This window comes from Lampetra fluviatilis, chromosome 1, assembly GCF_964198595.1.
Source record: "Lampetra fluviatilis chromosome 1, kcLamFluv1.1, whole genome shotgun sequence".
NCBI classification, from domain to species: Eukaryota; Metazoa; Chordata; class Hyperoartia; order Petromyzontiformes; family Petromyzontidae; genus Lampetra; species Lampetra fluviatilis.
Window position 1 is genome coordinate 3,772,965 of NC_136275.1, and position 22,007 is coordinate 3,794,971.

Here is a 22,007-nt window from a genome sequence, read left to right on the forward strand (position 1 = left end):
TTAACTGTATAGCTTAAATGAGTAGTTCCCTAAATACTCAATAGGAAATTGGTCAAACATTGCATGTGTAGCACATCGAATTGTAGAGCGTATGTCTAGTTCAGTGGCTGCACGTTTATTGTTTAAAAATAAAGAAAATGTGTCAATTCAGGTGTCAACGGGCACACAACAATGGATGTAGAGACTTCTTGGAGGTGTTTTTTTTTATCTGGAACTTCAGCTCGAATCTCCTGTATGTAAAAAGTAACACTTTCACTTTAGCCCATTTCTCCCTGCCTCACGGGTTGACAACATCACTGCTGTGAATCTGATATTGGTTTTCTATCTACCCACTATTTTCATATGAATAACAATATCATTACTGGCATTCAACAGTATTAGCACATTTAAAATATTAAACACTAAAACAATAACTTAAAATCAAAACCACCAAGCGAATTAAATAAACTCTTTGACAATAACTACAGTACTGTATTCATTTACGCAGCAGCTGACAACGTTCAGTGAGTCAGTTACCACACAAATTAATCGAGCCAGTCTCTTAAGGCTCTTTTTACCTGTACTCTCATGGACTAATTAATCATATAAATGAATACACCAGTCGATTTTAATAAAATAAACATTTCACAAATTACTTTATAGTCTGGTCTAATTTATTCAAATTAATGGTAAATTATACAATTATTATATAATTGTTCAACCATTATTATAATTTATGCCCATTCGCCTCCTTAAGACAATTAATTAAGGTTAATTACAGCATATTTCCCAATCATATTTGCTTGTAATCATATGCAAACATGCAAACGAGTTTTGAAAATCATGTAAGCTACGTAACTATGTTATTCTGGATGCGTAACTATCCATATTACATCTGTAGTGACTGCCCACCATCATGTAGTTCCTTAATTAATGTGAGCAGAGTCAGGGATTGTGTAAGTACGAAGAACAAGCCAGAGCCCAGGCCTATTGATAGTATCATAGGTCTTGACCAGGTCAATAAAGCAGATGTAGGTGCTGCTAGAATTCCCTCCACCTCTGCTGTAGCAGACGGACGTAAAATATGGCATCTGTGAAGGACCGACCTAGCCTGAGACCACACACACACACGCACCTGCTGAATGCGGGCCGTCAGAGGGTGCACCACCAACTCCCAAATGGTGCACAGGCGCTGGCAGGGCAGGGTGGCGCCCACCGCGGCTTGCTCAAGCAGCCCCAGCACCGCTGCACTGAAGCCCAGGGGGGACGCCGGCCCGTCCAGTACGCAGGCAACAAGCGTGTGCAGGAGCGACTCCAGCCTGCGCCCGCAACCCACATGTGTAGGCGCACTCGGAATGTAACGATTCACACACTCCTGCCCCCAACCATCGATACGATCATGTGTCATGATTTCGGGACATAATTCAGTAAAAAAAAAAGTGTATATTTTTGACTATCTAATATGTGAGTTTAACACGTAGGCTTTTGCGACCAATATCATCCATAGAGCTTTTTTGGGTTAGATCGCGTAAATATAGAACATGTCAAAGAAGCGCTTCAAATAAATGGTTACAATGATGCACAAATCAACAGGGCATTGAATTACAAAACCAAATCAAATAACACGAGCATTGAAACTGCCCAAGTAATAAAAACGATCAAAATACCATACATTGCGGGAGTAACTGATAAACTAGCCAGATGTTGGGAAAAACAAAACATCAGAGTCAGATTTGGCACGGTACATAAAATACAGAATTTTATATCTGGTACAAATATGTATTACCGAAGCTATCAACAGAAGGTGTGTACAGGATTAACTGCACGTGTGGTGAATATTATGTTGGGCAAACAGGACGAATGATCAGCACGAGACTAAAAGATCAGAAAAATATGAATTTCTCCCAAATACAACGGTCAGCAGTAGCAGAACACACGTGTCAACAAGGACACTCAAAACTAGCGACTACGAGCCAAGACAAATTAGATAATCTATGGAAATTTAAAGAAATAAAAATAATTTTAACCGTTCAGATAGCTACCGCCTTAGTGCTGCATACACAATAGACAGGAAGGACAAGATCAAAGGGCTCACATAATGCATAATGTAGTTGACTCAGTAATCCGCCCCGCCCCACTTGGCGCAAGAGCGCAGAAGCATGGTCACCACATCTACGCCTCTATATAAGGAACGAAACAGGTGGACTTCTCCACAAATCTGGCTGTCACCTGATGAAGCTAGTTGTGATTACTGGCGAAACGTCGTACTCCGATTGTAAATGTTGTGGCTTGGCTCTCAAACACACCGGTGTGCTGTACTAGTGACGAATTGGCCACGTTCTGTTTACGTGACAACCCTTACTAGTTGGCTGTGTCGGGTGGTGGCGGGTTCGAACGACACTTTTACATATTTACGCGATCTAACCAAAAAAAACCTCTCTTATGCATCTAATTTGTATTGTTTGGTCTATCTCGTTTCTACCCCTTTGTCTGTATCTTTAGCTGAAGTGTTACACGAGATTATACATTTTGTATACCTTGCATCAATCATAAATAACCAATTCTTACAAGCACGAATCAATGCACGTATCGTATGTACGAATACATTTTAATCAATGCATTGTTACAATGAAAAGCAACATATATGAGCGGGCAAGTCTCCTTCATGTATGGGTCTCTCAACCTAAAAGCCCCATGGCTTTCTGAGTGTGCGTAAATTCCGCAGTGTTGATTTAATACGAGTGTGACTCTTGTTCAGGAGGGTCCTGCCAATTTTTTGCAGGAGGTGCTGCTGATTGCTATGTATAGCAAGTCCTCTATGTTGCTCCTGTATTAACACTGAAATCTATAAAAAATAAAATGTATTTTACCAGGTAAGGCCCACTGAGCTATATATCTCCTTGTTAGAAGCAACCTGGACACAAATGATAGCTCAATGAAGTGGCTCATCGTGTGGAAATTTATAGCAGCCAAATACTCTAAACGCATGTTGATTGTAAACGTGGAGGGAAAAACCGCAGGACCCGGAGAAAAAATTCCACGCAACCACGGGGGGAAGATGCAAACTCAAAATATACAGGTTGGGATCGAACCTATGAGCTACCTAACAGGCAAGGGAGTTAACATCTCGCCACCACGGTGCCTTGGGAGCATGAGTGCAGGCACAGGCATGCCCCCCTTATACATGACCACTACTGGTTTCACCTTCATTCGAGATCAGCCGTGAAGTCTAGACATATAATGCATCGTCATCGTGTACTGGATTCACTCGTTTCGGATTATCAAGGCAGTACTCTGTATATAACCTCTATACTATATAATGGTTTTGCTATGAATAGCCGGGTAGTGGTGGTGGCTGCTGCCTGTCGTGATCGTGCGCTGTGGAGGCAGCAGCGACGGTTGATGGATTATCGCACTGATGGTGTGAAACTCCCTTCTACCCCTGGGCGTCAAGGAGTTGCCGTACCTCGGGCTAGCCAGGAGGAGGCGGTATAGCGGAGTGGACTAATCGCCATCTGTGTCCATCTGTACAGGGATAGAGTGTTGCCCCCTTGCACAAGACGTGGGTTTTCTCCGGGTGCTCTAGTTACCTTCCACGTGTATCACAAACACTTTGTTAATTGGCTGAAACATTTTAACATAAAACCCCAATGTAGGATCAGGACCCTCCTGAAAATAGTCCTACGACTCAGTGTGGCTTTCCTGGATAAATAAGTAAATTACAGTATTATAATTGCAACAAAAAATTTGTAAGGAAAACTGGAGAGGCAGTGCCACCAGGTTAGTATATTTTGAATCGACAGCTCAGTGTGCTCGTAAAAGATGTGAGGCTCATGTGCCAAGCGTAAGCGAGTGCATGTGCGTTTGTGCATGTTCGCGTGTTTACCGTTGCTCTGCTGAGTCAAGTTGCAGCAGGCTGTCATGGAAAAGAATCTGAATGAGGAATAGTGCAGAGGTGCCCTACACACACACACAAACGAACAGCAAAAACTACTACACCAGCTGCAAAGCAATCACAGCGAAAAAAAACAATTCACCTGATGACGATTGCTTGTGTTGCGATCGAAACGTCGTGATATTTTTTTTCTATCTACGTGGCTTTACCGAAAGACCCAAAGAATATTATCCAAGATAACTTTTAAAACGGAGCCCAGTGGTATTGTAGGTCGCATCCTGGGCAAAGCAAATAACCTAATGCTAGAGTCACCTGATGACGATTGCTCGTGTTGCGATCGAAACGTCGTGATATTTTTTTTTCTATCTACAAGGCTTTACCGAAAGACCCAAATAATATGAATTCCTGCAGTCACGAAAGCTTTAAGTCAAGATGTATCTTGGTTAATTCCGCTAAATACTTGATGGATATATTTTCCCCCAAAAGAAAATAAAGAAAGCGTTGAGCAAAGTCAACGCTTAACACGAGTTAATAAAAGTTCAACAATCTCCACATCCACCCTCCTACACACACATCCACCAGTCTCCTGCCAGCCTAGCCTCTTCCCCTCTATCTCCACCCTCCTCTATGTCCACCGGTCTCCAATCCATCTCTACCCGTCATCTCCTTGCCCACAGCTGTCCACATCCCGGGGCAAAGCGCTCACCTGCATAACGTCCATGCTAGCCACATGGTACGCTGGAGAGCCCAGAACCTTCTTGGGTAGCCCGGCCACCGTGGCCTCCAGTAGGGACTGCAAAAAGGAGCAAGGCAAGTGCACGGGCACTCATTTACGACATGTCAACGTAAGACACCACGTGACCGAGACCAGGGTGGTGACATGGCCCAAGGTGACACATTTGCCACTTGTTGCCAAGGTTCACGGTTCAAATCTAGTGGCCACCCAGGTTAATACTGTGGGTGTATTAGCTATAAAAATACCCCCCTCTATTTAAGAAATAGGAAGATTTCTACACAATTCTGGCTGTCGCCTGATGAGGCTGGTTGTAATTACCGGCGAAACGTCGTAGTCGAATTGTAAATGTTGTGGGTTTACTTTCCCACACACCGGTGTGCTGAACTCATAACTAATTGGCATGTTTTGTTTATTTGACAAAGTTACTGATTGGCTATGTCGGGTGGTGGCGGGTTTAACGACACATTTATATTTACGAGATCTAACTTTGTTTCGAGCCTAGTCTCAAACGGTGTTAGACCAGAGGACGCCTTTTGGCGTCTCTGGTGTGGACCAATCAGTTTCAAAGACAATGCATATATTATCAGAGGATGTTTTTTTGCATTCTGACCACAAGTATTATGGTTAATGCAGACATGATTCCTTGTAAAAGGTTTCAGTTTGGTGTTTAAACATCTTAACACAACTGTTTTGTTTCCAGAAAAAAGGGGAAAACCTATTCTCATATTTTGGTACTGGCAAAGGAGGTCCCATGATGTGTGTCTATGCTTGTAATAATGATGGGAGACAGAAAGATGAACACATAAATTGGGAAACATACACAGGTGAAGTGGGTTATTTGTGCTCACCATGGAGAGGGAGGCAGGCAGGTTCTCCGATCGCACCAGATGCTGGAGGCTCATCAGCAGTAGTGCGAAATTGTCCGTTCCATGCCGCTCTTTGCGATTACCAGCTAGCCATGTACGCAAGTGCAGAGATGCACACACGCACACAGGGAGAATTCACACACCAAGAGCCACCTGAGTAAGCACAATTACACAATTGCATTTTGGTGGAGAGGGTAGCTGACGCATACCCCACATCCGAGCAGTAGCACATTTGCCGCTTGTTGCAGGAGTTCACGGTTAGTATCCAGCGTCTACCACGACTAATATTGGCGGGTACGTAAAAATACGCGGTCAGCTTCACAGTGGATGTTGAAGATCCGGTGACATCATTTGTAAGAGTAGGCCAATTGCGTTCCAGTGTTTTGGGATCAAATAAGCCAAAAAAAATTAGTAACCAAAAATACCCCATTGGAATGTGTAGCAGATATCGCCACCCCCCTTCTGTGAAAACTTGGCAAGACCCTGCTGAAAAAGTCATGAAACTCAGTCAGGCATTCCTAGGTACACAAGCATAATAACAATAATGTCTGCCTTTACCTGACTCGATGCCTGCTGCCACGTGGCTCAGGAGCTTATGCCACACCGGCAACACCAGCGAACCTGGCAATGACAACAGCAAGGATTGCAGCAATGAGGTGTGGTAATGATGATGACGATACATTGTCGAGCGAAAGGTGTCTAAGTATGTGCAGACGGACAGAAATAGTCACCCATAAATTTCACTACCCTGCTTGCAAGGTTCAGGAATTTAAAACAGATGAAAGACCCTTTGATCCTAACAAATAGTGAACGCCTCTCCAACCATATTGAAATGACAATGATAATTGGGACAAGGAATGCATTATTAAGTGGATTATGCTAATTATGGTTTGTGAACCTCACTGCAACAGGGATACCCAAATTGCAATGTGCTAGCAATATTTTTATTATTTTACTTTTGATACAAATTAGTTTATTTAGTAATATTTTGTATTATTATTAAAGGGTTTGTCTGTTATTCAGTAGCTACTAATATATATATATATTTTTTTTTATTCGTATCGGACCCAAACGTGTATGGTATAGCCTCCAAATCTATCTATGGCCTCCATACGTACGTGTTATGAAGAGGGTACATTGCCTGAAATGTCTCCTAAAATATATTTCCTTTTAAGGCAGTGTTTTTGATGAATGTGTTGAATTTTTTTCACGAAGACAAGTCATCTACCTCCTTGCTATTCCATCACCTGCTGGTGGCCACATCATAGCCCTGTATGTTGGACACCTCCAACAGAATTAATTCTGCACGTGCTATTACAACTCCATCACTGACTTAATTACAGTCGTGCATTACCACGATTATGATTGAAATTAGTTTTAATCACTGCGTATATGTGAGAGCATGTATGTTGCGTGTATGTTGTGTGTGCGTTGCGTGTATTACGTGTGCGTTGTGTGTGTTGTGTGCGCTGTGTGTTGCGTGTTATATTGTGCTGCATGTGTTGTGTGTTACGTGTGTTGCATGTGCGTTGTGTATGTTGTGTGTGCTGTGTGCGTGTGTTGTGTGTGCTGTATATGCTGCGTTTGCGTGTGCTGTGTATGCTGTGTTTGGGTGTGTTGTGTGTGCTGTGTGTGCTGCGTGTGCATGTGTGTTGTGTTTGCTGCGTGTTGCGTGCAGGCGCTGCTCACTTTGCACGTCACTGCCGGCGATGCTGAGGGCGTTGTTTGTGGCCATAATCAGTGTGGGGGCCAGGCGCGTAAACGAGCTCCCCGCCGTGATCGGCACGCTAGCCAGCGGCGCTGCAAAGAGATCGACAAAGACATCACGCACAAAAAATCAAAGCAAAACTTTTGATAAACCTAAATCAAAAACCTGCGTACAAAAATTCACAATAACAACAAATCACTAAACGTAATGGGGCATTTACACATTTTTTGTTTCAATTGTAAAGCTGCAGCTTGAAGCAACAATGGCTGCTTCGAGGACACACTTTTGTCACAACATAGATACGTACCTACGAGTTACGTTTATTTTCTATAACCAGGTGAGAACTCAAGGGACCAGGATGGTCTCATTTGCAAGAATGATACGGGTCACCAAAACGACAAAAGCCAAACAAAGAAAATAAATCGCAACAATGAAGCAGCTAGGCAGGCCTGGGAACACTTGGGAATTCCCCAGGGAGAGCTTGAGTCTTGTTGCCAGGGACGGGAGGTCTGGACAGTCCTACTCAACATGCTACCGCCGCGACCCTCACCAGGAAAAGCGGATTGAGAAACGAACTAACAATTAAGCAAATAGAACTCAGAAATATAACATATGGAAAATCTAAATTGTTCAATAAATATAAGTAGATGTCAAATAACAAATTCCCTGCAGCATAAGTTGGCTCTGGCAGATTACTTTTCTATTCATCATCATACGATAACAATTAAGTTACATAAACGATGCAAGAGATATAATAGGGTGACTGTTGCACTAATATGTAATACAACTCCAATGCAATTGCAGGTGAAGATAAGGAATTATTGTTTTCTGCCGGTTAATGTCTTCCATTTAAGGCGTACGTACCCAAGGTCAGCGGGAGGCCAAGCACTGCAATGTCAGGACCCAGGAGCAGATGTCCGATCAGCTCACAGCCTCGTAGCTGCATGGCACGGGAGGACACGCGTGCCGACCCCGAGCCCGTACCCAGTGACAGTCGGAAATTGGGCGTCAAGGTCACCGGCAAGCCTGGACAAATGCACAAAACATCATCTCATCAACCACATGGGTGAAAGGTCATGACATGGCCTAGAGGCATCGAGTTTTCCGATTGCTGCAGAGGTTCACGGTTCAAATCCAGTGGCTGCCCTGGTTAATACTGTGGGTGTCATAGCCATAAAACACTACGCACCATCTGCTGCACAATCGACATTAAAAGACTCTGTGACGTCATTCACAAGAGTAGGCCATCATGTTCCGGTGTCGTGGTCCAAATTTGGCAAGTAAAAAAAATCCCCGCAAATTACTCAAGTGGAATCGACATAGCGATCATCGCCCACGACTGCAAAAACTTGGCAGGACCCTCCTGAAAAACATGATCCAATGAAATTTTCCTGGGTAAATAAGCGTAATAGGAATAATAATTGAAATTAACCACATGACCACATTCTTAATTGAAGCTGAATTATTTAACCCGGTGAGAACTCGAGACCAGGATAGTGCTGCCCCCTTGTGGTAATACAATTGCAATGCGAGTATGATGCACATCGTTACCGGGCTTCAGTGACCCAGTTGGGGTGGAAGCGGAGGTCAGCGTTGTCTCGTTCAGCGGTGAGCCCAGGACAAACTGCAGCAGTGGAATACACACCTGGGCATCGTCCGGGGAGAGCAGACAAGGGGTGAGGTTGGCAGATGACGTTCTTAGGGTGGTGCCAACTTTATTTGTTTAATCAGGTGAAAACTGAGAGAGATGCTGATAGTCTCCAAGACCTCCAAAATAAATACAAAATAAAAGAACAGCAATGAAGCAAAGAGAAGTCGGCACAATACAACTGTTGTCACAAGAGAAGCATAAAATATTGCACAAATATGAAACAATTTGAAATTATACATTCCCTGGAGAAGATTATTCTTATACCGATTATAATGCAATCACAATTAAGTTACAAAAAGCATAAACAGATATAGGGTGACTTGTACTGATATGTAAACAAACAAGGTTACATGTCAATTGCAGTGATTAAGTGACCAATTATACAATTCTGCAAAGATCCTGGCACTGCTAATTCCACTGGCTAAATACAATCAAGGCAAAACCTCATGGAAAAAAATGTACATAACAATATTCCACTAAAGTGGATGTTAGGATTCATGTTGCAGTTGCTTCAACACTTCAGCATTACTTCATTCCGCGAGTCAACTTGAATCAACAGGGACAGATGCCACTTGGGGGTGACCTTTAAAATATTTGAGATGAGATGGAAGTACTCTGAGACACTTATGGTGCTTTACCCAAAAGCAAATAATTATTCAATTACTTTAAAGATGGTGATGACCGATAACGAAAATGGACTGAAGGCAACTGGAAGGTGAAGCCTTGAGGTTAATAAGCCTTACCTGCTCAAAACTGCTCGCCACCTGCTGTTTGAGGCGGCCAACCAGGTGCCACCACGTATGAAGCATTGCCTGGGCCAGCACCTCGACCCGCACCGTCGTCACCAACAGTGGCTGCAGCAATAGACGCAGACGCTTCCCGTTGCTCAGGAGCTCTGCAGCCGGTCGCACACAGCGCGATGAGCAAGCAACACACACGCAAAGGCCGTCTCAAGAGGCGAGGCTAAGCCTTCACCGCGACTCTTGTCGTCATGACTTTAATCCACGTGGCTTAACGGTATGGCGTTTGCTGCTTGTGTGGTTCATGGTATGGATCCAGCAGTCACCCTGGTGAATACTGCCATGTGTATCAATCCTAAAAATAAAATGCAAGGTCTGCTTCACGATTGATGTTAAAGATCTCGTAACATAATTTGCAAGAATGGGCCCATTGCGTGCCAGCAACCTAGTCCAAAATTGAAATTAAACACCGCAAAATCTTCAATTGGAAAAAACACAGCAATTCACCCCCTACTTCGTAAAATTGGCAGAAACCTCCTGAAAACGAGTCAAAACACTCAGTGAGGCTTTCCTGGGTGTAAAAAAACGTGATATAAAAAGTTTAGTGGTCGGAATGAAACATTGCATCGATTCATAAATTATCTCACAACTTATGCATGCTTTAAATTGTGCATGTTATAATGTATTATTTATGGTCTATGTAAATGATAAGCGAATTACAGGAAAAGCTCTGTTATCCAGCACTTTACCATCCAGGAATGCACTATTAACCAACATCTGCTACAGACGGCAATTCAAATCTTTCTTCACGTATGTGGGAAAATTTCCGATAGCCATCCGGCATCTTGCCGTGCGCTTCTCATAGATCCACTGCTCACGGAAGCTTCAAGACACGGCCAAGTGGTGCCGCTATTGGCAGCCTCGATTGTAAACATCCGCCATTGCGATTGCTTTGTGCTTGTACCGTACCCTTAAGTTATGTTATAAGTGTAATGTTATAAGTGCGACACTTTAGTGATCTGGGTAAACTGCCCCACTGCTTCTTTAACATTAACTTAGAATGCTCTACAACTGACTGGTGACCACCTCTGTAAAAGAACATATTATTTCTCAAATCATCGTTAAAATGGAGACTTCATTTCTTTCTTGAAAAATTGTATGTTCTAGCCAAATTTTGGTGAACCATAAGTTTCACTCAGATAACCGGCATATTCGATTAACCTCCATTCTCCATGGATACTGGATAACCGCGGCTTTTCCTATAAATGCTGGTTAGATTTGGGCGAGCAGAGTTCACAAAATTTACAATAAAGAGCAAATGAGGAACAATGCACAAAATATATTCTCGAACCAATTCTCGTAGGGGCAAACATTTTTCTGAAATCTGGCACTCCCAGAAGGCTGTGCGGCCGATGGGCTGTTAAAACAATTGTACTTTATGTGCATGATCACATGTGAAGAAGAAATATAGTTTGCTTATCAACTTCAATATAAATATCGTTTGCTTATTATATTAAAGACGGCACTGCATCGCACGCTTTCGGATGCGCTTCTGCGGCCATCTGGAACGCTCTTCCTTCCGATATTAAAAAGCCACTGAAGCTATGCACTTTTAAAAATCTAAGTTGAAAACTAATTTCTTTAAAACTGATTTTTGTGTTTAGTTTGTTGTCCTTCCCCCGCACTTCCGATTTGCACGGTTGGCTCCGTAAGGTGCGAAAGAAGTTAAATCATAAGTGTTTTCGTGAGTCAACATTAGCATTATCCTCATTGCTGCTGCTCACCGGGCTCGGAGGTAAAGTTGTCGATGAGATTCTTCCACGCGGAATAGGCCGCGCTCTTAACCTCCGAGGAGCTGCTACGGAAGCCCAGCTCTGCCAGGTGAAGCACGGCATTGGTGAGCTTCCCTCCTTTGCGCAGCACCTGTGCAGGGCAGCATGGAGTACAGACAACACAGGGCGCATAGTACGGTGCACACAAAACAAGGTGCATGGCACACAAAGAATAAGACACACAGAACGTAGTACAATCCTTGAAACTTGGCACACGAGGCTAAGCAAAGCAGTGCAGTTCAACATAGAAAAGTGCAGTTTGATGTTCATTGGAGTGTCGGACAAGGAAGTTCTGCAGTGAATGCACAATGCATCAAATCGACCCTCCCGCACCTCCGATTTAACACAGTTGGCTACGTACGGTGCGAAAGAAGTTATACATACATACCGAGTACAAGAGCGTGACGCACAGAGCCCACACGCGCATCACGTGCACCTCGTTCTTGGCAGCGAAAAGCTTCTCCATCTCCTTTAGCAGGTTCTGCAAGGCAAACAAAGTCACGTACAAGCAGTCACACAAGGGCAGCACAATGTCGCGCACGTGCACGCACTCTATAAACACCGCTCTTGCTCCAGCACTGCGTGCAACAAACGACATGAGATATCCAGGGAGCTGGTGTGTACATACGGGAGTGGAATTATTGTCTCTACCAAACCTATTTACCCAGGAAAGCCTCACCGAGCCTCAAGACTGTTTTCAACAGCAACTTGCACAATATTCGCCTAAGGGTGTGATTGCCATGTATATTTGCAGTAAAATCTGGGCCATGACGATGGCACACAATGGCCCACTTTTACGAATTAAGTCATTTAACGTCAACTGTAAAGCAGACTGCGTAGTATTTTCTTGGTATTCAATCCGTGAACCTTTGCAACGAACGGCGAAAGCGTTTGTGCTGGGGCCATGTCACAGGGCCAACCCTGTCGGACGTTCGTGGGCATGCGTAATTTCTCTCACTCACGCCTTTGAGCTGAGCCTCAACGACGACGGAGATAGCAGCGGAGTCGGAGGCTGAGAGCTCCGCCGACGAGCCGGGGGTTAGCAGCGGCATCGCCGCCTCCAACACGGACAGGGCCCGCGCACGCACCTTGGCGATGGAGTGGGCAAGCATAGGCAGCAGCAGCGCAAGCCACGAGGTGGACTTCTGTGTCATCGCACGCGGAACCTGCTGCAACATCCTGCGATCGGGAAGCACAAGCGCAGTTTATGCCGCCATCCTTCCACGTCAACTCAGTTGTCATCATCATCATCACATCAATAATGTCACCGTCAATATTCAACAACAACGATCTATCCACTGGAAGATGGTCTATCCAAGCCGGTGGTACCCCTTACGGTCTCCTGATGAAACAAGCGATCGCAATGCTGCACAAGGGCTGATCTCATTGCTCTATCCATAGTGGTTGATGCTAAAACGTGTTGCCTGCTTTAGCTACATTGTTAGTTTCGACCACTAGCCATCATCACTGCGAGAAAAGTATCTATCCAAGCTCACTTTTCTTCAGTCAGTATGTCTCTGATTCGCGTTCTCTGATAAATGTATTATTTTTATTTTATTTTTTTAAGTACAATTTCAAGCATGCACCTCTCCTTGCCTTCAGACATCAGCTTTTGTTTTTTACATCGTCCATGTTTCCAAATCAAATAGATTTGAGGTAATACACAGTGATTAATACATATTCTATAGGCATAAGGTAAAATTCATATTCATGATATAATTAATTATTCCAAAAGCACTCCAACTTGCTCTCGCCAGCCTCTTTATTCCATCAATTTAACCATGGTCCATTTTCAATAAATACCTTGAATTGTTTTACATTTTCAGTAATTCAACAGAGATCTGTTCAGAGTGAAATTGTACATGTCCACGAATTACTTTTTCTCTTCGGCTCTATTTAAAAGTGTAACGTTGAGCAAACTAGCCTGTGACCACTTCCCGTGTCGAATATGTGAAGGAAAGAGAATCCTCTGACAAACCTTAGAATCAGACTTTATCCCCAGCAATAACCAGCATGGCAAAGAATGGTAAAATAACACCCTACGAATGACATGGTGAAGTAAGGTCTTCATTCAGCAGTGGACTAAGAAAGGGTTGTAAATGACTATAATACATTAATTTTGTCACAGTTAACCCAAGCGTCAGAACTTCACAGTAGTTGCTTCACGGATGCCTTGTGATTTCAATGCAGGGTGCCTCAGACAAGTGATGGTCCCCAGTGCGATGCTAACCTGCTCAACACTTTGAGAGCCTCATTCTCCACCACAAAGTGAGCCTCCCCTGGCGCCATTAGCTTCTCCAGGAGTGACAGCAGCGAAGAAAGCTGTGCAGATGCCACGGCAATGCACAGGTTGATGTCAACCACAATCGCCTCAACCACAATACATCAAGCACACACACCACAGGCACATGTCAACCACAAACTCCACCGCCATAGGCAAAGGCCAACCAAACACACACCACACCATCATAGGCACACATCGGACGCATGCATCTCATTCATATTTATACAAATCAACCACACACACCATTGTCATGTCGACCACCCATAACACACTGTCACAAAGAGCACATGTAAACAATAAATCACATATTGCATGCCTACCTGACTTTATTAATTAAAACCTTTCATCCTTACTGGATTGCTCCATTCAGGCATGACATCTCTCCTTTTTTATTTTAATCATTTTCGTAAGTATTAATAACATTCTTTCCAGTATTCCAGATCGCACCTCAGGTTTGTTTAAAAGACAGGATTGTGTAGGTCACAATTGTCCTGCGAGCAACACACCTCATTCTGCAGCGAATCCCTCTGTATTTTAAATACAAACCGTGGAAGCTAAAATAACCTGGCTGTGAAATAAACGCTGCACTACGGCCACTTGTGAGTGCAGTTTGGCAATAGCCCAGTGGTGTAATGTGGTTGGCACGGGCGCTGGAGCGCCCTGTTCTGCATAGCGCATGCAGACTCAATAGCTACGCCATAGCAAAAGCCTCACTGCTTGTACATCACAACCATGAGATAATTCAATGCGACAAAACACATGACAACAAAACACAATACAACACGATGCAACGTGGCACAATCCCACGGTTAGGCCGACAGTGATGGGAGAAAGTGCCTGAACCACTACAAGGTTCCAGAGACAAACCTTTGCCTCCATGAAGGTGGGTGGCAGCAACTGCTGAGAGAGGGCCCACAGCACCCTGGTGGAGGTGTTCAGATCACCTGAGCCGTGTGCCACATCCAGCAGCATGCACAGCAGGCTATCGGCAGTGTCATCTGCACACGCAGACATGAAAGCACAAGCTCGTTAGCACAGAGGCACGTGGACGGATCACGAAGCATGTGCGGAGGACCAAGCGGACAGAAAAAAAAAAAAGAGATTCCGCATATAGCTTTGTAGGCCATTGTACTCTTCTGCCAACAGGAGACAATCCTAGCAGACAAGCTCCACACAATTGGCTCACAAAGAAGCCCCCAGGACACCTCATCCAGGTTGGATTCAAACCAAGGGATCTTCGACTTGCAAATCCAACCATCGGATCGTGCTGCCAACTGACACCACAGAGAAGAACGTCAATGACATGCCAAGAATTGCATCATTACCGGAGAGAGTAGCAACGAGCAAGGGTTGTGCCAGGCAGAAGCCCAGTGTCCGCAGGGCGGCATGCTGAACCTCCGCTGGAGGCACCTGCTGGGAGCTACCCACTCGTGACTGAGAAGATGGATGGAAGTGGGAAACAAGAGACAAGGGGGCGTTCGGAGACATTGATTATGGGCATGTGCAGTACTGCTGAAACCTCGCTAGATCTCACTGGAGAGATTTTTTCATTTGGACCAACCTGGTTTGGGTTCAGCATGAATATAGGTACAAGTGATTCTAGATTTGAAGCTTTCGTGACTGCAAGGAATCATATTCTTAGGTTTTTTTGGTAAAGTCACGTAGGTAAAACATCAAAATTTTGTTTTATTTTATTTTCATTAATTTTGATGTTTTACCTACGTGACTTTACCGAAAAAACCTAAGAATAGGTACAAGTGACATGCACACACCTGCAGTAGTGTGAAGAGGTGTTCCGATTTGGGAACCAGTTCCATAACCACCTCACCAGCTGTTTCAGAGCTCAAGTTACTGCACACACAGACAGACACGCTCACCTATGTAACTATTTTAAATTTTACCAGGTAAACCCACTGAGCTATATAGCTCTTTCTTTAAGAAACGATCTGGCCACAAATGATAGCGCAACCAAGTGGCTTATCGTCACGTCGAAATTTATAGTAGCCAAATACTCTAAACGCATGTTTCTAAATGTGGAGGGAAAAACCGGGGGACCCGGAGAAAAATCCACACGACCACGGGGAGAACATGCAAACTCCAAATATACAGGCATTAGGGTCGGGATCGAACCCACGACCTCCTGTATACCAGGCGAGGTAGTTAACGTCTCGCCACACGAGCAATGCTAGTTGACATTAATACACAAAACGCAATCAATGCTGCATTGCTACTATTATGCACACAGTGCTTGTGTAATAATCATTTCATTATCACATAGTTACCATGTACTCGTAGGTCACTTTTGTGGTGAATGTAGTTATACTACAACTGTCTTCACCATTGGTGCAATTAAACATCACCACAACTTACATTACCAGGTTTGGGCTGCAACAGTGCAGTGATTTCTCCGCATTATTACCACTGCAATTTATGCTACTTGTATAACGGACTGAAAGACAAATTCCATTATTTGCTGTTCATTGAAAAGGACCGAGGTTACTGCACTACAGATTCAGGTTAGAGAAAAGACAATTTAGACACACCATCTTTAGTCCTAAACCCTAACTCATAATCTCTGATCCCTAATCCTAAACCCCTAACCCTAAACAAAGCAGCGTCCCCTCATACTTGGTTAACTAAAAGACAAATAAAGAACACGTAGAGAGGACCATCAATGGGCAACTATAACCCAAACATTTTCTACGACTGGATGAAAATATGCGTGGACAATAGCGGCAGGGACGGTAGTCACTCCCAAAATAACAGTACAATGGTACCTCGGTATACGTTGTTAATTCGTTCCAGAAGGTAGGACTTGTACCGAAAATGACGTATACCAAACGAATATTTCCCATAATAAATAAAGGGAAAGGAAATAATGCGTTCCAGAGTATAAGAAATTATATTTTATATGGTATATTATACATTAATGGGGTTGTATAAAATAATTTAGACACTACTTTTTACTAAAATGCATACATAAATTAAAATAAATGCATAAATAAATTAAAATCAATTGAAATAAAAATACTATTTCACATCACTTTACCTTGCTGAGAGAAGTTGAATGAATTCGCTAAAAATTCACGTTAAAATGACAAAAAACACGTGAAAATTCACGGAGAGTTATAGCACGGGTTGTGCACTTAAACGAGATCTACTATACAGGCAGACTGACGAGCGGCGCTTTGTTTCAGTCGTGAACGGGGTCTACGCGGTGACTCATTCCGAACCATACAAGTTCTAGCAAGCGCGTCGTATCCCAAGCAAGACGTCGTATCCCAAGACATTTTTTTCTCGTCGACGTATTCCAAAAGCGGTCGTATACCGAGGTATGACTGTACTTACATATTCGCAAAGAGGTGACCCTAGGCAGACTGATGATATGTGCGCCACAGCCGCATTTCAATTCTCGCTGAGCAGATACCCCTGACCACCATTGGCCACCCCTGGCCACCCCTGGACAGGTGCAACTAGGAACGCAAACTCGGCAGCCCCACAGACATAGCTAAAGTGCATCTTCACCTGGAGAGGGTGAGCAGCGCATCCACCTGGTCATCCGGGGGACCATCCTGAAGCGTGCGGAGGAGGCCCTCCACGGCCGGGAGCGGCATCGCCTATGCACACACCGACAACACACCACTCAGTGTCACTGCTCAAGACTCATGAGGCTGAGTCCATCTATTGCAGTGGTTCTCAACCGGGGGTATGCGGACCCCTGGGGGTACGTGGCAATGTCCCAGGGGGCACGTGAGGTGATTAATGCGTGAAATTATATCATATATGTAGTAATTGGTGAATAATCATGTATGAATCTGCTACTATAAATAACTACGATAACATTTAAATCCTTTTAGTAACCTAGAATGATATAAAATACTTTTCTAAACTCATTAATTGTAAACAATGTGGGGTTGAAGAGTAACCAGCGAGCGTTTTCGGGGCACAGTTTTGTTCTCATTATTCGCCTTAACGCAACTTTGGACATCACGTGAATTTATTCATTTTTAAAACGCAAATCTAGTCTCACAGTGCATTGTAAACCTAAATGATTCAATACATAAATCTAAGTTTCCATAGATGCCCCCTGTGGTACTCGATCTTGACAGCAAATAATCTGCACAATACAGTACAATATTAAGTTTCCAACTATCTGCGCAAAGCCGAGCGTCACCCCGGTTTCCTTCCACATGCTAAACATTCCTGAATGGAATAAACAAGTTTGTTGGAGAGCTTACACGAGTGAGGTGGCTCTACATTCGCAAATTACACCTTACATAGATAACGTCTGAATGGAATGGCAAAACATCCCAATACAAGACCCTCGTGTATATGACTAATAGGAGTATTAAGGCTAAACGAGACTTGCCTAAACTATTTTTTATTTTACCAAGTAAAGCCCCACTGAGCTACATAGCTCTTTACCAGAAGTGACCTGGCCACTAATGATAGTCCAGCGAATTGTCTTATCACGTGGAAATTTATTGCAGCAGCAGCCAAATACGCGTGATATTGATTCTAAACGTGGAGGGAAAAAACCGGAGGACCCGGAGAAAAATCCACACAACCACGGGGAGAAAGACACGCAGACTCCAAATACACAGCAGGCGTCAGGGTCGGGAACGAACCCACGACCTCCTGTATACCAGGCGAGGTAGTTAACATCTCCTAGCCACTGTGATGATGAAGAGAGAGACACGCAGACTCCAAATACACAACACAGCAGGCGTCAGGGTCGGAAACGAACCCACGACCTCCTGTATACCAGGCGAGGTAGTTAACATATCCTAGCCACTATGATGATGAAGAGAGAGACAAGCAGACTCCAAATACACAGCAGGCGTCAGGGTCGGGAACGAACCCACGACCTCCTGTATAGCAGGCGAGGTAGTTAACATCTCCTAGCCACTGTGATGATGAAGAGAGAGAGAGAGACACGCAGACTCCAAATATACAGCAGACGTCAGGGTCGGGAACGAACCCACGACCTCCTGTATACCAGGCGAGGTAGTTAACATCTCCTAGCCACTGTGATGATGAAGAGAGAGACACGCAGACTCCAAATACACAACACAGCAGGCGTCAGGGTCGGAAACGAACCCACGACCTCCTGTATACCAGGCGAGGTAGTTAACATATCCTAGCCACTATAATGATGAAGAGAGAGACAAGCAGACTCCAAATACACAGCAGGCGTCAGGGTCGGGAACGAACCCACGACCTCCTGTATAGCACGCGAGGTAGTTAACATCTCCTAGCCACTGTGATGATGAAGAGAGAGAGAGACACGCAGACTCCAAATATACAGCAGACGTCAGGGTCGGGAACGAACCCACGACCTCCTGTATACCAGGCGAGGTAGTTAACATCTCCTAGCCACTGTGATGATGAAGAGAGAGACACGCAGACTCCAAATACACAACACAGCAGGCGTCAGGGTCGGAAACGAACCCACGACCTCCTGTATACCAGGCGAGGTAGTTAACATATCCTAGCCACTATGATGATGAAGAGACAAGCAGACTCCAATTACACAGCAGGCGTCAGGGTCGGGAACGAACCCACGACCTCCTGTATACCAGGCGAGGTAGTTAACATCTCCTAGCCACTGTGATGATGAAGAGAGAGAGAGACACGCAAACTCCAAATATACAGGAGCAGGCGTCAGGGTAGGGAACGAACCCACGACCTCCTGTAGACCAGGCGAGATAGTTAACATCTCCTAGCCACCGTGGAGCCTGGACGAAGGATTGTATTTGTATGCCTGACTGCTAATTAAGCTCCTGCAAGTGCAACACAAGACGTAGCAAATCTCACCACCTAAGGTTAGTCGTGTACCGACATGTATACAAGATTGAATTACTTGACGACCCGATTATTTCAGTAGTTATTAAATGTTTCAGCGGACTTGGCCGCATATGGAGAACACTGAACGCTCAATTAACGTTCACTTCAGGTGGTACCCACGAGTGAAACATTTGGTTTGGGCTTATGGCAGGTGACGTGTAGAGAAAAGGGGGTCTCGATAAACTAACGAGACGAGAGAAAAACACGCGGGTGCAAGATAGCGACGGGGAAAGGGGGTGACACAGGAGGGACGAGAGAGGGCAGAAGGTCGGGAAGGGTCGTGCGTGCCACACGAGGGGGGGACAGTGTGCGAGGAGGTTCTCACGGGAGGCCGTGAGAGAGAGAGACAACAACAACAACAACAAGGGAGGCCGACGGAGATGAACTGCGAGAGATTTTAAATCGCTTGCTACGGAACCGAGTGCTCCTACTACAGTCGCGATTGTTACCGCTGGGTGTTGATGTCGCAGTCGTTGCGGGTTGCGTGCTTGCTACTGCTGCTGTTGTTTTGAAGCGGCACGGCGATAAGGTTCCAGGGAGACGACGACGACGATGGAGGAGGAGGAGGACGAGAAGGTGGCGGGCGGGAATCTTGGGTCGCCACTTTCGCGGGAAACGCGAAGGCGCGTGCGCGCAGCTTCCGCTTCCAGGTCACTAAGCCCCGCCCCCGGACGGGGTCACGAACAACGCTTTTTTAATGCGAAAACCTCACAACACAAACATACTCTTTGGTTATTTCGGTAAAGTCACGTAGGTATACAATATAATTATTTTATAAAATATTATTTTAGAAATTATTTTATAAATAATATTTATAAAATAATTAAAATACATTTATTTTATTATTTTAAAAAATACTATTTTCATAAAATAATGAAAATAATTTTACTTAATTATTATTTTTTATTCTTGTATAAAATATTATTTTATAAAGTAATTTTTTTTTCTACCGACGTGACTTTGCCAAAAGAACCAAAGAGTATGGATTCCTGCAGTCACGAAAGCTTCAAACCCACAACACAACTCTCATAATAGAGGTTTTTTTTTACTTTGGGTTGAATCGTGTACATTTAAATGCGTCGTTAAACCCGACACAGCCAATTAGTAAGGTTTGTCGCGTAAAACAGAACGTGCCAATTCGTTACGAGTACAGCACACCGGTTGTGTGTCGGAGAACAAATGCACATTTACAATCTGAGTGGATTTGCTCTCCAACACACCGGTGTGCTGTACGAGTAACGAATTACCACGTTCTGTTTACGTGCCAACCCGTACTAATTGGCTGTGTCGGCGAGTTTAACGACGCATTTAAATTTACGCGACCTAATCCAAAACAAAAATAAAACCTATATTACGGATGATATTGGTCGCAAAAGCCAACGTGTAACAACGTGTGCACGAAACAATCGTTTTAAATCGGCGTTCGAAGTGTTCGCAACGCTGCGTGAGACACGAAATCGTCGCTGCTCGCAGCAGGTGTGGAAGAGGCCCTGGGATCAAAGGAAGATCGTCTCTGGGGGGGGACGGTGGTTGTTGTTGATCTCCCACGAGAAGCTCATGGTGAACCCTGAACCGCATCCACTGTGGTAGCATTCCTATATATGACCTCTATACCAGAGGTGTGGACTCGAGTCATGTGACTTGGACTCGAGTCAGACTCGAGTCATGAATTTGATGACTTGCGACTCGACTTGGACTTGCATAACAATGACTTTGTCCCACCTCTGAGATGTGGACTCGAGTCATGTGACTTGGACTCGAGTCAGACTCGAGTCATGAATTTGATGACTTGCGACTCGACTTGGACTTGCATAACAATGACTTTGTCCCACCTATGAGATGTGGACTCGAGTCATGTGACTTGGACTCGAGTCAGACTCGAGTCATGAATTTGATGACTTGCGACTCGACTTGGACTTGCATAACAATGACTTTGTCCCACCTATGAGATGTGGACTCGAGTCATGTGACTTGGACTCGAGTCAGACTCGAGTCATGAATTTGATGACTTGCGACTCGACTTGGACTTGCATAACAATGACTTTGTCCCACCTATGAGATGTGGACTCGAGTCATGTGACTTGGACTCGAGTCAGACTCGAGTCATGAATTTGATGACTTGCGACTCGACTTGGACTTGCATAACAATGACTTTGTCCCACCTCTGAGATATGGACTCGAGTCATGTGACTTGGACTCGAGTCAGACTCGAGTCATGAATTTGATGACTTGCGACTCGACTTGGACTTGCATAACAATGACTTTGTCCCACCTATGAGATGTGGACTCGAGTCATGTGACTTGGACTCGAGTCAGACTCGAGTCATGAATTTGATGACTTGCGACTCGACTTGGACTTGCATAACAATGACTTTGTCCCACCTATGCTCTATACTGTAAAATGGTTTTGCTATGAATAGCCGGGTAGTGGTGGTGGCTGCTGCCTGTCGTGATCGTGCGCTGTGGAGG

The 22,007-nt window shown here is 44.4% G+C and overlaps 1 protein-coding gene across 3 annotated transcripts in view; it reads right to left on the reverse strand.

Annotated features, from left to right (window-relative positions):
- The window catches only part of RIF1 (replication timing regulatory factor 1), a 50,314-nt gene extending 30,172 nt beyond the window's left edge, over positions 1 to 20,142 (reverse strand). For all 3 annotated transcript variants that reach the window (XM_078883391.1, XM_078883320.1, XM_078883252.1), the window contains exons 1-18: positions 19,988 to 20,142; positions 17,217 to 17,308; positions 15,464 to 15,542; positions 15,017 to 15,125; positions 14,559 to 14,689; positions 13,638 to 13,729; positions 12,370 to 12,586; positions 11,796 to 11,888; positions 11,360 to 11,498; positions 9,579 to 9,730; positions 8,736 to 8,829; positions 8,049 to 8,210; positions 7,166 to 7,276; positions 6,035 to 6,097; positions 5,459 to 5,562; positions 4,581 to 4,667; positions 3,866 to 3,939; positions 1,115 to 1,298 (exon numbers count right to left, since the gene is read on the reverse strand). In XM_078883391.1, the coding sequence (XP_078739517.1) occupies positions 1,115 to 1,298; positions 3,866 to 3,939; positions 4,581 to 4,667; positions 5,459 to 5,562; positions 6,035 to 6,097; positions 7,166 to 7,276; positions 8,049 to 8,210; positions 8,736 to 8,829; positions 9,579 to 9,730; positions 11,360 to 11,498; positions 11,796 to 11,888; positions 12,370 to 12,586; positions 13,638 to 13,729; positions 14,559 to 14,689; positions 15,017 to 15,125; positions 15,464 to 15,542; positions 17,217 to 17,305 (1,980 nt within the window). In that variant the 5' untranslated portion in view covers positions 17,306 to 17,308; positions 19,988 to 20,142. The remainder of the gene's footprint in view (positions 1 to 1,114; positions 1,299 to 3,865; positions 3,940 to 4,580; positions 4,668 to 5,458; positions 5,563 to 6,034; positions 6,098 to 7,165; positions 7,277 to 8,048; positions 8,211 to 8,735; positions 8,830 to 9,578; positions 9,731 to 11,359; positions 11,499 to 11,795; positions 11,889 to 12,369; positions 12,587 to 13,637; positions 13,730 to 14,558; positions 14,690 to 15,016; positions 15,126 to 15,463; positions 15,543 to 17,216; positions 17,309 to 19,987) is intronic.
- Between the last annotated feature and the right edge of the window lie 1,865 nt (positions 20,143 to 22,007).